We start from the raw sequence: 16,260 nt of genomic DNA on the forward strand, positions 1-16,260 counted from the left end.
TAGAACTTCTGTTTACACTGACTATAGGCAATGCTCAATGATGGTTGTTTTGTAGTTTAGTTGTAATTTTAATATGGTCATGAGAAGAGGCAAGTGCAGTGCTTACCTACTTTGTCATCTTGACCAGAAGCCACCAGTTTCTTGTGTAGCCCTCTTGAAATATTCTCTTTAAGTACAAGTATATATGTATATATGAAATAACATAAGAGTTATACCTTTTGTGATCTTGTATAAAATCCCCACAGTGCACAATGTAATATTTTAACATGATACTGACTTGTAACATAAAAAAGAAAAGGAAAAAATTGAGGTTGAAAATTAGGAAAAAAGTCCTCGTTTTTCATTGCTTTGGCTAGTGACAAGTATATATAGTCAGGAAACTTTCAGCTTCAGCTCTCTTCTAGCTCGGCCTCTTCGTAGTGTCTAGGATAGAGCAGCTACTTCCTGAAAAGGTCTCCTGGGCCTCCCAGCTGCTCCTGATTCTCTTCTTAGCTCTCATGTCTATGTCTTTCCCTGGCACATCCTCCTCTGCCCACCCTCTTAGTGTTCAGTCTTTAGTTGTTCTCTCTTTGTGTTCCACCTAAGTTCCTAAAGCTGTCACCCATTTCTATCATTATAGTTACCACCCATATGCAAATACTAAATCTGTACCTAAGGCTTTTAGCATATGTTCCAGACCACATTTAAAGCCTCCTTTTGGACTTTTTTTTCCTGGATGTTCTGAAGTTATTATGACATATAGTACATGTTGACATTTAGAACTAAAGCTAATTAAGACCTAGAATCAAAAAAAAAAATTTTATTTTTATAATTTTTATCATCTATTTTTATGGTGACATTGGTTAGAAAAAAATTTTTAATGATTATTTAAACAATTGCTTTGAGTCTGTGGTTCTTATCCTTGAGTCAGAAATTTGTTTAAAATAAAAACTACAAAACAATTGTTTTGGTTGCAGTTCATCGCATTTCTGTAAAATACATTGCTCTTATTTGCAATATATTGCAGTTCATCGCATTTCTGTAAAATATATTGCTCTTATTTGCAAGCATAAAATTTAAAATATCCTAGACCTCTATATCCAGCTTTTTGGTCTCATTTGTTTTATGAAATGACTAAGCCAAGTAAGCTGAGCTGTGAACAAATGAGATAAGATAGGACTTTGAAATGGAAAGATATCATAAAAACTTTGTTGTTATGATGGCGATGATGAGTTCTGTTCAATAAAACCAAATGACGATGTTCGCTGTCAGTAAGTAAATATTGGTAATGGATGTTCGAGAGTTACAGAGGACAGTAGCTTCAAATTTAGCCATTATAATCAGAAGGAAATGAGATTGACTTTAAAAACTGGTTTTATAAACACTGTTTCCAATAGGATGAAGTGCAAGAATAGAAACTCAACTCAAAATAGCTTAATCACTAAAGAGAATTAATATATCACATAATATGTAACAAAATATCCAGGAGTGGGTTGATTCCAAGGTGGTTAATTCAGTAGCCTACTCATGTCATCTGTCTACCCTGTCATCCTGAATAGTTCCAGACAACATCCTTACCCACCAATATTCACAAGTACATGGAAAGTATACCCAAAGAATTCTAGAGGCTGTTAAATAGGGAAGGAAGAAAAGAAAGACTAAAGCAAACCACATCTGCTGCATACGTTAGGACTTCGAAAAACAAATTAAAACAACACTTAGTATTTTGTTTTGTTTTAGTTCCTTTACCCATTATGAGACACCAGTTACATACAGGAAGTGCATAAAATCTTATGATAATTTCAAGGTATATAAGAGATGTGATAGAATATAAACAAATCCTTTGTGTATACCAAAAAACCAGATGAAGTTTTAAAGAGAATTGCTTTTTCTGTTCATGAAATTTAAAGAAAATTAAACTAGTTCCTAATGCTTGATTATATCTTGGAAATATTTTGCTTCATTAGTCTGACTTCATTAGCACAGAATTGCCCTATAACTTTTACTTTAAAGAGCAAAACAGAAAATAGTCTCTACATCTTTCTAGATGGTTAAAAAAAAGTAGCTTAGCTGTTTCGAGAGAATTATTATTGTTTTCAGGTTGTATAATAATTTCCACTGGGCCATTATATCACATATTAGCCCTTATGCAATTATTTATCCTTGTTTATAAAGCTGCAAGTCAAAAAAGTTGATTATTCTGGCAGCAATTAGTAGAAAATTTTTAGGGCTTAATTAGACAATAACATTCATTCGAGTATTTTGGTGTTATAAACAAAAATGTAGTTTATATAAAAATCAAGTAAGAAGTAAGTCAGATCTGCTTGATCTCGTCTAAAGTGATTTTATAAGTAGTAAGAATGATTTACAGTATTATAATTACTTTGTTAATAAAGATATGTGCATCATTGATACTTTAATGTCGATAGGTAGATGGAGAAATAAGTCAAATAATTTTATTACAAACTGAGAACCTCTCTTAGAATATAGTAGGAAACTTTCCTTTTGTTTATGAATTCCTTTTTTGCCTGGTTTTTGGATTTATCAAATTATATGTTAGTAAAACCTGAGCACTTCTATTATAATTTCTACTATATTTTGTGGAGATGTAGAGGTGAATTAGGGCAAGTATATATCAAAAATTGTTTTTTAATCTTACCAGGTACACATTATTCATTTAGGCATTCACCGAGTATACCTTTGAGCACCAGATATAGTGCTAGCCCTTAGACAAACATATAAGCAAGTAAATGTGCTAAATATTACTTATGTTATGGTAGAAGTCCTTTTAGGGTAAAGACTATAAGGCACAAGAGGGAAGTAATCACTTCTATTGAAATGTACAGTAAAGGTTACACCAAGAAAGACATGTTAAAACATTAAAATATTGGCTGGATTCAAAATGAATGCCTCTGTCTCACCCTCAAACAGGTCCTAAAACCTGAGTAATCATCAGACTCGTTTCAAAGGAAAAAATTATCCAAAGCCTTATTGTTCATTAAAGATGTTTTATAATTCAAACCCCAAACTAGGTCCAAATTCCTTATACATATAGATTTTAGAAAATGTTTTAACAATGAGAACACACGAACAAAATTAAGAATAAATCACAAAATAAAGCCAATTCAGTTTAACAATATTAATTTAATATGATGGATGATGTTATTTTGCAGAAACCAAATTGATGCCGTTGGGTTTTATAGTGAAAAGAAAATAGCCTCATGTCTATTTAATGTTTAAACTGTATTCATATCCTATATTTACCTTTTTAAAAATAGGCAGTTGAGTCCAGTCACACAAAATAAAAAGCCAAATAGTAATGGCTAAAATCGATAGGATTACCCTCCCCTGTCCCCCAACAGGAAGTTAGTTAGGTAGCCCATACTGGCGCAGCAGCCGAGATGTCAGAGCCACACCACTACAGTCTTGTTGCCCTTTTCTTCCTGATAGATCAAAAGATAGCTGTTACAGTTCAGGGTTTGGCATCATTGTTTGAGGTAGGAAGAGAGGAAGACACAAAAGGCCCCTTGCAAACAGAATTGACCCTGTTTTAACAAGTTTTCCCAAAATTGCCACCCAGTGACTTCTGATAATGTCTCAGTGGCCACACACTGTGCCACATAACTAACTACTCCTGGTGTTGTGTTAGCGAAGGAAAAGGGAAGGAGGGCCTTGGCGAAGGCAACATCAGGCTCCGCCACAAATCCGAAGGTCAGTTTTAAGGAGGAGTGATTTAGAAACACTGCAGCCACCTCTATCACATAAAAATCAGGTCAGCTCTGAGGTGTTATTGAAATATGTATCAAATAGATGTATAACTATATCCGTAATCAAGAAGAGAAAAATTCATTTCATATTGACTGTCATAGTTACTGATAATGAAAGTTGAAAGCTTGAAGGCTAAAAACATCAGTTTCCTCATGAGTATGACTTTCTGCATACATGTGCCAAGAGAGATCTCAATTATTCTACTTTTTTTCTCTGCTAATTATTATAGAAATCTTTATTTATTCAGCGTTCTACAATAAGAAGTATTCAGTGTAGGTGTGTGGGGGGTGGGGGGGAGGAGAAGATATGCCTCATAGAATCCTAAATGCAAAAGAAAGCACCAAATATACACGCACCTGATTTTAGTTATTCAGATAATCCAAAATATTTTTAAAGTACTATTTTTGGATTATAATTTAAATTAAAACTCCACATTTATAGAGGTAATTCCGACCACCTTAAAACAAGTTTGTAAATTAACTTTTCATGGGCCAAATCTGGCTTATCAATTAGTTTTGTAAATACAGTAATCCATGTCCTTCTTCCAAGGTTTGCTTTCCACAATTTCAGTAACCCACAGTCAACTGAAGTTTGAAAATATTAAATGGAAAATTCCAGGAAGAAACAATTCTAAACTTTAAATTGAGCACTGTTCTGAGTAACATGATAAAATCTCACGTTATTCCGTTCCATCCTACACGGGATGCGATTCATCCCTTGTCCAGAAGGTGTAGATGCTGCCTATCAGCTAGTCACTTAGTAACTATCTCAATCAACAGTTGCCATAAACAGTGCTTATGTTCAAGTAACCCTTATTTTACTTAATAATGGTCTCAAAGCACAAGAGTAGTGATGTTGGCAATTTGGATATACCAAAGAGAAGCCTTTATAAAGTGCTTTCTTTAAGTGAAAAGGTGAAAGTTCTGGACTTAGAAAGGAAAAAATAGTCCTGTGCTGAGGTTGCCAAGATCTATGGAAAGAATGAGTCATCTATGAAATTGTGAAGAAAAAGTGTTGCAGTTGTATCTTAAATTGCAGAAATTATGGCCACAGTGTGCGATAAGTGCTTTCTTATGATGAAAAAGGCATTAAATTAGTGGGTGGAAGACATGAACAGAAAATGTGGTCCTACTAACAGCAATGTGTTGTGCTAGAAAACATTGAGCCTATAGGAGGATTTGAGGAAGAGATACCTTGAAACCAGTGACACCAAGCCATTTACTGCAAGGGATGATTATGTAAATTTCAGGAATAGGTTTGGAGTGAAAAATCTAAAAATTAGTTTCACATAACTTTTATTACATGATATTGTTATAATTGTTCTATTTTATTAGTTATTGTTGTTAATATCTTACTGTCTTAATTTATAAATTGGACTTTATCATAGATATGTTTGTATAGAAGAAAAACAGGTAAGGTTTGGTGCTATCTGAGGTTAGAGGCATCCCTGGGGGTCTTAGAACCCCTACAAGTAAGGAGGGACTGCTATACTTTTAGCACCCCTTTTCTTGTTACTGCCCTTCAGTTTTGCACCGTCAGAGTTCAGAACGAGCCCCTTCTGCTTTTAGAGTTCACATTTAGAATATGCATCATCCATTAAATTCATGCATATTAAGCATCGTTTTTTGTTTGTTTGTTTGTTTGTTTTACCAGATTTCCTTTATATCTTGTCGTATCATCAGCCTGTGTTAAGGTTTGTTTATTGCTTGGTTATTTTAAGTATTTTTTCTCACATGGTTTGGGTCATATAATCTTGGACATCTTGGTTAGCCTGAAATACCTTTCTCCCTCCTTTCTTGGCTGGATGTAAGTTTCCTGAGTTCCACTTCCCTTTCAAGTGTTCTAGATTCTCTTCCACTGTTTTTTAGTTTCTACTGTTTGATGGTAAGTCCAATGCCTGCTGTGTTTCTTCCCTTTATGGGTATTGTTCTTTCTGTCTAAACACTTAATAAGGTTTTCTTTTTATTGTTAAGATTAATGAATTTTATAAAGACGCAAGTACAGATTTGACTTTTCTGTTTAATCCAGGCTGAAACTTGGTTACGCTTTCCATTTATCCACCAGAAGTGTTTCTTCAGCCCAGAGAAATTTTCTTTCTTTTATTTACTTAATTGTTGCCTCTCCTTCATGTGGTATCTTTTCTCCTTTTGAATATCTATATTTCACCTACTAATTTTCAAGATCTACCCTTCAAGTTTTTTTCTTTTCTTTCAATATTTTTATTAAATTTCTGCACTGTGCTTTGAGATAATCCTTGCACTTAAATTTCCAGTCTACTTATTAGGTGTCAATATTGATCATCTTATTTTCAAAAAATTTACCTATTCTTTTTAGTTTGAAAGTCATGACTTTGAGCTCGAGAGAGAGAGAGAGAGAGAGAGAGTGTGTGTGTGTGTGTGTGTGTCTGGGTGTGTGTGTCTGGGGTGTGGTACTAGAATTTACTTTTATGCTCAAACAATTTTTGTGTAGGTATTTTCCTTTTCTAGCCCTTCTCTTTCACAAGATGTGTTCTGATTATTCACTTTTATTTTGCTCTTTCAAATGTTGGGGCCTCTCACACAGTCACTTATTTTTTCTATGATGTCTCATTGGAAATCAGATCTGGTACTTGAACTATCCTGAATAGCAGGAATCCCAGAAGTTAGAATGGGAATAGTACTTAAAGTTTAAGGACCGTCAGCCCTTTAGAGATACCTGAAGGAAGCCTAATGCTCTCTAATCTACCTGAACTCTCCTAGTTTCCAAAGTAGGAAAATACTGTCTTAGGAAAATATACCATATTGAGAAGGCTCAAAGGCAGTCTTACCCTTGGAGTCTCGGATACCCGAAAGCCAATCTATTCCAGTGATCCACAGCTCCCAGTTTCTGCCCATGGTCCTGATCTTGCTGTTCAGTTGGTTAGCCACTCACAGGGCAATTTAGCTGCTTATCAGTTGGCTCTGATGTTCTCTAGTAGAGCTGTAAGCACTGTCTAGCAGCCTGCAGGTTTCAGCAGCTGCTTAATTCTCAAAAGTCAAGCAACTTGGAATTGCACATAGAAGAGAACAAGCCATAGTCAAGTTGTAATGTTTCAGAATACCTTGTATCTTCACTCATTCCAATGCCATTTACATCTTGTTGACTCTTGAACTTATTATCTCTCCAGTCCCAACCATCCCCTTGACTCATGTGTCTTAACAGTTCAACTTGGATACCTAATAGATATCACAAAGGTTACATGTCTAAACTGAACTTATTGCCTTACCTCAGGGCCCTTACACTTACTCATCACTTTGTTGAGACTGCAACTGTTTCAGATTTTCTCATAATTCCCTTTCTCATTCAATTTATGGGTCTTGCTCAAATCTATTCAAATTGCCTTATCATAAAGACTGTTTCTGATAACTCAATAAAATAGATCTTCCCCTACATTCCCTATGATGCCTTTCCCTGTTTTAGTTTTTTTAATAGCTCTTATCACCACTTGAATCATATGCTTGTTTATTGTCTTCTTCCAGTCACCTTCTATGAGAGAAAGACTTTGATTCACTGCTTTAACCCCAACACTTAGAACTATGCTCGGTACATAGTAGACACTCAATAAATAATGTACACTTCAAGTGACATATTTATGAAATGTGGATGGTATTTTAAAATGAAAAAGACATACACATGAATTTTTATGAAAATAAATGATGTTTTTCAAAGTATTGCTTTTTTATTTCTACTTTTTAGGCTTATTTGCAAAAGTAATAAATTTTTTACTTTTGCATATGTTTTAAATTTCAGTTAAATTATTTGTCATTTTATTTTTTCATAAAAATACTTATTAGGTAACCTGACATCATTTTCTTTCTAAGAATGAAATTCTGTTTTACCTATAAACTTATTCCTTGATAATATATTTATTACCAAATTCTTAATTTGTTTTATGTTAAAAGAAATCTTGTAAAATTATATAATTTCAAGACCATCGGGGGGAAAAGGAAAAGAGAAGTAGAAATAGGGACTTGATTCTTTTCAAATTTTATAGCAGTTCAGTATTTTCTTAGATTTCTTGGAAATCCCCTCAGTTAAGAGATTTGTTTTTTTCTCGTTATCATGTACTCACTTTCTCTAAGGGACCCCTCGAGATTCTGACTATACATACCCGTTATAACTTTTTGCTCTTTGCTTTTTTTCTCCTTAGGACCTCAGTTCATGTCCTCTAACTTCAATTTTCAATGGATAGAGTTTACTTCTATAAGCTAATAAGAAAGAGAAAATTTAGCAAAATGATAGGAGAAACAAAAATTCATCTTGAAAATAGGCTTAACATATCTAGTATAGCATATATAATTATATGTTTAACATACTGATATCCGGTTGACATTTATTTTCTTGCACTTTAATGCAGCATTCTTATAATCTCTAGGGAAAACCAACATTAAGGTTTAATGGTAAGGAGGAAAGTCACTGGCACAGTCACTTGCCATTTTGCTCACAGTTTTGAAGGGTCATTGTAACTATCTTCATGGGTAGGCAGTGGGGAACAGCATGTCTGAAGCTCTAACACTCCCACATAGCGAGATGCCCTTGGCAGCTGGAGAGCCTTATAAAAATCAGCACTGGCCCAAGTTCTCGTGCACACTTACAAACACCTCTCTTTAGTTTAGTACTTTACCATTGTAAACTATTTTGTGGCAGCTGCTTAACAGAACTTTTAAAATGGTTGGCTTTGATAATTAAGAAATTAATTTGGTTTTGGTTTTGTTTGTTTTTCAGGTGCATGATAGCTGATGAAGTAAGTGTTTTCATAAGTTTTTTGTCTTTTATTAACTTCCTCGGCCAATTTTTAGTGTCTGTATTTGCCATGTACTCTATGTCTTTCCATATGACTATATTTCTTTATATAGAAAGAAGGAAAAAGGGAGAAGAGAGTAAGGTGGGAGGGGTGTGGAAAGAATAAGAATGAGAACGAGTGTGTGTGTGGGTGTGTGTGTGTGCATGTGTGTGCATGTGTGTGTGTGCATGCAAGGCATGCACTTGGAACATGTTATTATTAATATTAGTAATCTAAAATTTTATATTGTTGGCCTATGAAGCATGAATGTGCTTTGAAGTTCGGCCCCAAATGAAACTGAACTTTTTCTATTTATCATAATAATGCTTGCTTAAAAGCTAAACTTTTAAGATTTCACTCCAAAGATTGTTTATTGTTTCATAAGAATATAAAACGATGTTAAAATGGTATTTTATCACTAAATAATTTGATACATTTAAGTGGCACGTACTTGTATACATATTCATGTTTTCTCACTGAAATGGAAATTCTTGTTATATAAACTGTCATACTCTTTACATATATTCTCAGAATAATGTAAATCAGTAAAGTTCTAAATTAATGTCAGTTTCAGAAATGTGCTGCTGTTTTAATGACACCTTTAAAGGATATAACAGCAAAACATCTCCACTTAAAAATGTATTAGAAATGAATAAAATGGATACTAGATTTTAAAAAAATGTAAGTGGAACCGTAAAAGATTCTGCCAGTTAACTGTCTTTTAGTTTTAGTTATACAACAGACTCATCAATAATTTATCTCTGTAGTCTCTTCTTTAGGAAAAAGTGAATAAGTATAATATGAATATGAATGCTGTGCAAAAGTTATATAGGGTTCTTTGGTTCATACTGATTTATAATTACCTACGTTTTTAGTTTGAACTCTTCACACTATAGGCATTTGTTTAGACTAGATGTTAGAAACAGTCATTGCCTGTGAAAGACTTCAACAGTGTAATTGAAGAGACAGGACCTAGATATTTGAGAAACAATAGATTTTTCTGTTTTGGAACAGAATGAATTCCACAAGGCTCTAAATAAATTAATAAATTTGAGAGTCCAAAATGACTGAAAGGCACACTTTACTCCCTGAATATGTTTACAACAAATAGGAATGTAAATTCATTGTTCAAAATCTCAAGCTATGCATAGCTATTTTATATGTCTATAAAATATATATGTGATATATGTATGGATGTGTGAATAATTATTTTAAGCACACCCATTTTATGTTCACAGAAAATACCTTGTAAAAGGTAACACCATCTTAATCTTCACAAGAAATTCATGGGGAAAGTCTCTGCAGCTATGGCATGTCATTGCTACCATGTTCTTCATTTTGATGTCTTAGAGATTTGAATAAGCTTTAAATCTATGGAATTGTTCATGGATTGAAACCAACATTTGATCAACACTTTAACTCCCCTATTCTCCAACACACTCCTATGTTCTCCTCAATTAACATTAGACTAAGGATTATGGAGAGTTCATGATGAATCCTTAGCTAGCAAGAGTTTTTCATTATATCAGCAATTTTCCTCACCTCCTATTATTTACAATTACGTAACACTTGTCACATATTGAATGATTTATGATCTTCTTTTAAAGCCATTCTTATTTTTCAATTTAACAAATTTAAAAGAACTGTTTACTATTTCCTCAATACTTTAAAACAATTCTCTACTTTTGTGTCCATCATAATTACTTCTCTCTTTTCACCAGCATGTTAAAGACTCTCATTCTTTTACACCAGTGGACTTTGCAGGACTTATTATAGCAAAGGTTAATTAAGGAAAAAATCCTCAATTTACAAATGAGTACAAAAAACAGTCTATAGAAATAAATAGCGCATAACCACTGATATCCTCTGTTAGTGGTAGAGTTAAAATGTCATTTTTATGGAATCTTTACCAAGTTAATATGGATGAAAGTTAATAAATTAAAAGTGTTGAATTGGAAATAACTTGTATATATGTAAATTATATGAACTCTGGTTTGACCTTCATTCTATTTTCTAATACTGTTCTTCTCTTGCTCTTATCACAAAATGGTAGTGAAGTCAGAAAAGGAAATGCAGTTTATAATTTGGAGGTCAAACACCTTTTGATTTTTAAATTAAAAAATATAGTTTTATATGATGACCGTTTGACTCATCAAATAGCTAAAAAGCCTTAGGAGAGCAACTTTACAGCTCTGTTATTGAACCTCCTTTTTTAGACACTTGAATACCCACTTAGAGTATTGCATAATTTCGCTGTCTGCTGTGATCTTTCCTCCCAAGCTTTAGAAACAAATGACTTTCCTAACAGTTATTACTCCCCCTTCTGCTAGTATTTTCCCACTCTTATATATTTCTAATGTATTTAATCTTTGTGAAATTATATAATCTATCTACTGTATATAAAATAATCATTAGCTTTTCATTGGAATGATGATTTTAGTTCTGTTTAATTATCTAATTGTGTGAATATTGTGTATTTCAATTATAAAACTATACTTCAGGTAGCCAACAAAGCTTCAACTTTTAGTAAAATTGACTTTGCAAACCTAGCTGAAGCCATTTTAATTACTTTCTTTTCCCCCTCTTGGTTTAATGCAATTAAATTTTATTTCAAGAACTACGTATTGAATGTGTAGAAACTCTTGTGAATTCGTATTCCATAAATAATGGAATTCAGACCACAGTTTGTAGTCAAGCTGTAGCACTATTATCTTAATTGCTCTTGAACCACTGTGTCCTTGCTGTGTTGCTGCTAATGTTTATTCATAAAATGATTTTAAATGCAAGAAATAATTTCACATTAACACAAACCAGTATATACATGAGGAAAAATATTAAACCTACACACTTGCTACCATATTTTTCAAGTATGTAAAGGCTATTATTCTTTGTAGAAACTTAGTGTTTTGAAAAACTTGCAATGTTGGTTTTTACTTAAGGAAATGAGATTAACATCTTGGATTTACATGAATAACATTGTGTCATAATGGACAAAATTTTGTCAGTACATAGATTCTATTTTGTCTATAGTATATATTATCAAACTCAGAAAATTCCTGCTTTCTTTTATGTAATATTTTTTGTTAGTACTCTGTTTTAGCTCCCCTCACCCCCCCCCCCCCACACACACAGAGTTTTCTTAAGTTTCTTTCCTGTTACTTGAAAAAACATTAAGGGGGTGGAGAGAATGGTATATCAAATAAAATATTGCTTTTCTTCCTATTTTAAAATAAAAGGAAACCTTTTGTCAGAGACCTGCTACTTAGCTTGGTCTATTTTGTGGCTATTTTTTGTGACATATTAATAGGTATTAGAACAGAGGTCCTAAAGTCATCATTATGGATGCTTTTCTTTGGGTTAAAGTGTTGCGCTCGCAGAGGAATTTGGAAGGGAGAGGATGTGGGACTTGTGCAGTGCTGGTGGAAGTTTTTCTGCAGGCTGAAGTCATATTTGAAAAACCTTGTCAATTTCTCTGCAGGCAAAAGTATATAGGTGCCTGTAATAAACACTGAAGGACCGCTTTGGAAGGTTATTTCTGCGCAAAAGATCTTAAAATTAATATTGTGATACAGGCTTTACCAACATTCATTTATAGGTGTGAGGACTAAGAAATTAACTTAGACATGAAGAATTTTAGTTTTCTTTTTATATAAGCCTGCCCTGGTTAGACAAAATAAGCTGAGATGGAAATTTTTATTCCATTTGCTTCTATAAATACTAGTTTTCCTTTACCAGGACCAAGTTAAATTTAACACTTCCTCCTTTGAGCTCTTACTATTTCAAATTCATAACTCTTCTTTGTTGTTGGCACATTTTTGTTGAAGGAATGAACTGAATGAATAGTTAATTAACACATATGTACCAGGTTTTAATTTATCTCTTCCCCACAACAGTTTTCTGGGGTATTATTCTTCTTCTTCTCATTTTACAGATGAGAAAGCTGAGGCACAAAGAGGTTAAATTAAATAAATTGCCCAAGAATACATAACTAGAACATGCTAGGAGCTGATATTTGGCCAAAAGCAATCCAGCTTAAATTTTAATTTGCAATGGTTTTAGATTTATACAATTATTGAAAGGATCATGTAGTTTTCTCATATACTCCATATTCTGTCTCCTATTATTAATGTCTTAGATTAGTATGGTATATGTGTCTCAATTAAAGAAACGATATTCATATATTATTGTTAACTAAAGATCATACTTTATGTAGATTTCATTACTTTTTTCCTGCCTTTTTTCTGTTTCAACATTTCATCTAAGATGCATTACAGTTAGTAATCATATTTGTTTAGGCTTCTCTTTGTTGTGACAGTTTCTCAAACTTTTCTTGTTTTTGAAGATCTTTCCAGTTTTGAGAATTAGTGGTTCAGTATTTTATAGAATATCCCTCCACTAGGATTTGTCTGATGTTTCCTCGTGATCAGACTAGGGTAATGCGTTTTGGGGAGGAAGATCACAGTGATAAAGTTCTGTTTTCATCATGTCACATCAAGTGTACATACTATCAATGACTTATGACTGTATATGTTAACCTTGGTCACCTGGCTTGATGAATTGTTTGTCATGCTGTATTTTTTTTTATTTTAAGCATTTTATTTTGTACATACTATATTTTTTTAAAGAAAGTGACACTATTTGCAGCCCATACTTATGGAATTGGGGAATTACACTAAACTTCCTAAAGGTGGAATAAATACATAAATTATTTGGAATTTATTCATTAATTTATTATGTATTTATGTCAGTATGGACTCTTGGATATTCATTGTATATCTTGGGTTATTATCCAATACTACTGTCTGTCTGTCTATCTATTTATTTCCTTATTTAATATATTTTTTTTTGCTCAAATTGTTTCAGTTTTGGCCATTGGGAGCTCTTTAAATTCACTCTTGTGTCTCTTTATTGTGGGTTGTTTTGATGAGGGTTTAGGGTTTGGAGAGATTTTTGTTTGTTTGATTTTTAGCATTTTCTTAACTTTCTGGAACCACAAGATGCTCCAGGCTCATCTTGTATTCCCTGCATCAGTCCTAGAATCAATCATTTCTATAAGAAATCTTGTTCTTTTTATTGAAAAAATGATATTAGAACTAGGATATAAGTGCTAAGTATGCTCATTTTTACTGGAGTGTCATTTCTTCTAGCTCTTCTCAGCTGACAAAACAAGGAGATAAATGTGTCTGTATAGAACATATTTAAAAATATTTAAAAATATTTAAAAATATTTATATATATAACCATCCGTATCTGTAATTAAGCTGAACATGAGTTCATACTGATGTCGCCAACTCTAATCAATTATAACATGGATTATTCTCATCCCTCCCCCTTGCTTATCTGTAACATCCCACCCTAAAAGTGAGAATTTTGGTTTCTACCATCTGCCATAGATTGATATACTTGTTCAGTTTCAGTATACATGTATGATGGTTTCAGTATTATTAACCTGTACCCCTGTGGGGAAGAAAATTATCAACTAGGGTACAATGCTTATGTACAGTACCTTTTGCCTTTATTCTTACAGATTCCACTCAATTCCAAAATTGTGTAGGTCAGCACCTTATTCCTCTACTCCCTTCGGCGAGGTTGTTTCATACATTTATAATACATTTAAATTCTTTTATCATACTGTATACTCCATTACAAGATCCCCTGACCACTTAAATTATTTCTTAAATATTTATATATGTTAAAATTTAATCTTTATACTGTAAAGTTCTACAGATATACACAAATGATTAATGCCTCAGTTCACTATTACGGTATAATACAGGATAATTTTACTGTGCTTCACTTACTTTTAATTCCCGCCAGGCCAAAACTCCTGACAACCACAGACAGTTTAATGAATCTATCATTTTTCATTTTTCCGAATGCCGTTTAATTGGAAACATACTTTTTCAGACTGACTTTTTTTTCATTTAGCTATATGCATGTAAATTCATTCATGTCTTTTTTTGTGGTTCGATAGCTCTTTTTTTTTTTATCACCGAATAATATTCCATTGTATGGATGTACTTTGTTTTCCATTCACCAAGATGAAAGGACATCCTAATTGCTTCCAGTTTTTCACAATTATGAATAAAACTTCCGTAAACATTCACATGTAGGTTTTTGTGTGGATATGATTAGTCGAATAGATCTAGAAGTACAGTTACTGGACAGTATGTTATATTAGTTTCCTGGACTTACATAAGAAAAGTACCATAAACTCGGTGGCTTAAAACAACAGAAACTTATTCTTTCACAATTCTAGAGACTAGAAATCTGAAATTGAGGTGTAAGGAGGTTTGATTCTTTCTGGGGACTCTAAGAGAAAAGCTAGTTTTAGTGATGACTGGCAATCCTTTGTGTTTCTGGACTTGTAGCTGCCTCACTTCAATCCCTGCCTCATTCGTCATGGGGCATTCTCCCTGTGTGTGTGTGTTCCTTCTCCTCTTATAAAAACATCAGTCAGATTGGATTAAGGGCTCATCTTACTCTAAAATGACATCATCTTAACTAATTACATCTACAACAACCCTACATCCAAATAAGTTCACTTTTTGAAGTACCTGGTTTAGGACTTCAGTGTACCTTCTGGGCAGGGAAACGATTCAACTCATAATATACGGTAAGACTATGCTCACTTTTGTCTAAAACTGTCAGAGTGTATTCCGAAGTGGCTGTACTATTTTTCATTTCCAGTAGAAATGAATGAGAGTTCCTCTTGCCCTGCAACCTCACCAGCAATTGGTATTGTCAGCTAAAAAAAAAAATCACTGTGAAAAAATTTTAACAATTCTACTGATATCTTATTTTTTTAGTTTGCAGTTTTCTCTAATGACATAGGATCTTGAGTATCCTTTCATGTTTTTATTTGCCACCTGTATATCTTCTTTGGTGAGGTCTCTGTTTAGTTTTTTTGCCCATTTTTTAATTGAATTGTTTCTTTTTGTTTAGTTTTAAGAGTTCTTTTTGTATTTAGTTACAAATGCTTTATCAGATGTGTTTTACAAATACTTTCTTCTGGTCTGTGGTTTGTCTTTTCATCTCTTAAAAGTGCACAGAGCAGAAGTTGTTAATTTTAACAAAGTCCAAGTTATCATTTTTTCTTTCATTGATTGTACTTTTGGTCTTGTATCTCCTTGTCAAACCCAAGGTCACCTAGATTTTTTCCTATGTTATCTTCTAGGGGTTTTATATACACTTACATCTGTGATCCCTTTTGGGTTAATATTTGTAAAAGGTATAAAATTTGTGTCTAGATTCTTTTTTTTTTTAATGGATGTTCAGTTATTCCAGTACCATTTGTTGAAAAGACTATTCTTTCTCTACTGAGTTACATTTCCTTCTTTTTTAATGATCAGTTTACTGTTTGTATGGATCTATTTCTGGGGATTCTCTTCTGTTCCAGTGATCCGTGTCTATTTTTTTCACCAGTATCATCCTTTCTTGATTACTATAACCTTATAGTCATTCTTGAAATTGGGTAGAGTCATCCAACTTTATTCTTTTTTTCACTACTGTGTTGACTATTCTAGGTTCTTAGCCTTCCCATACAATTTTTAGAATCATCTTCTCAATCTGTACAAAAGACTGCTGGGATTTTGACTGGGATTACATTGAATTTATAGATCAAATTGGGAAGGCTCTGTAGAGCTATAGATCAAGTTGAGAAGAAACTTAACAATGTGATTTTGGTTCATGTACAAAATATCTCTCCATTT

General features: G+C 33.1%; 1 protein-coding gene across 3 annotated transcripts in view; it reads left to right on the plus strand.

The window, feature by feature from the left end:
- ZRANB3 (zinc finger RANBP2-type containing 3) overlaps positions 1-16,260 on the plus strand; it is a 191,390-nt gene that overhangs the window by 61,306 nt on the left and 113,824 nt on the right. For 2 of the 3 annotated variants that reach the window (XM_036236527.1, XM_036236528.1), the window contains one exon: positions 8,491-8,509. The exons of the other annotated variant lie outside the window; for it this stretch is intronic. In XM_036236527.1, the coding sequence (XP_036092420.1) occupies positions 8,491-8,509 (19 nt within the window). The remainder of the gene's footprint in view (positions 1-8,490; positions 8,510-16,260) is intronic. 3 annotated transcript variants of the gene reach the window in all.

This window comes from Rousettus aegyptiacus, unplaced genomic scaffold (genome assembly GCF_014176215.1).
Source record: "Rousettus aegyptiacus isolate mRouAeg1 unplaced genomic scaffold, mRouAeg1.p scaffold_m13_p_2, whole genome shotgun sequence".
NCBI classification, from domain to species: domain Eukaryota; kingdom Metazoa; phylum Chordata; class Mammalia; order Chiroptera; family Pteropodidae; genus Rousettus; species Rousettus aegyptiacus.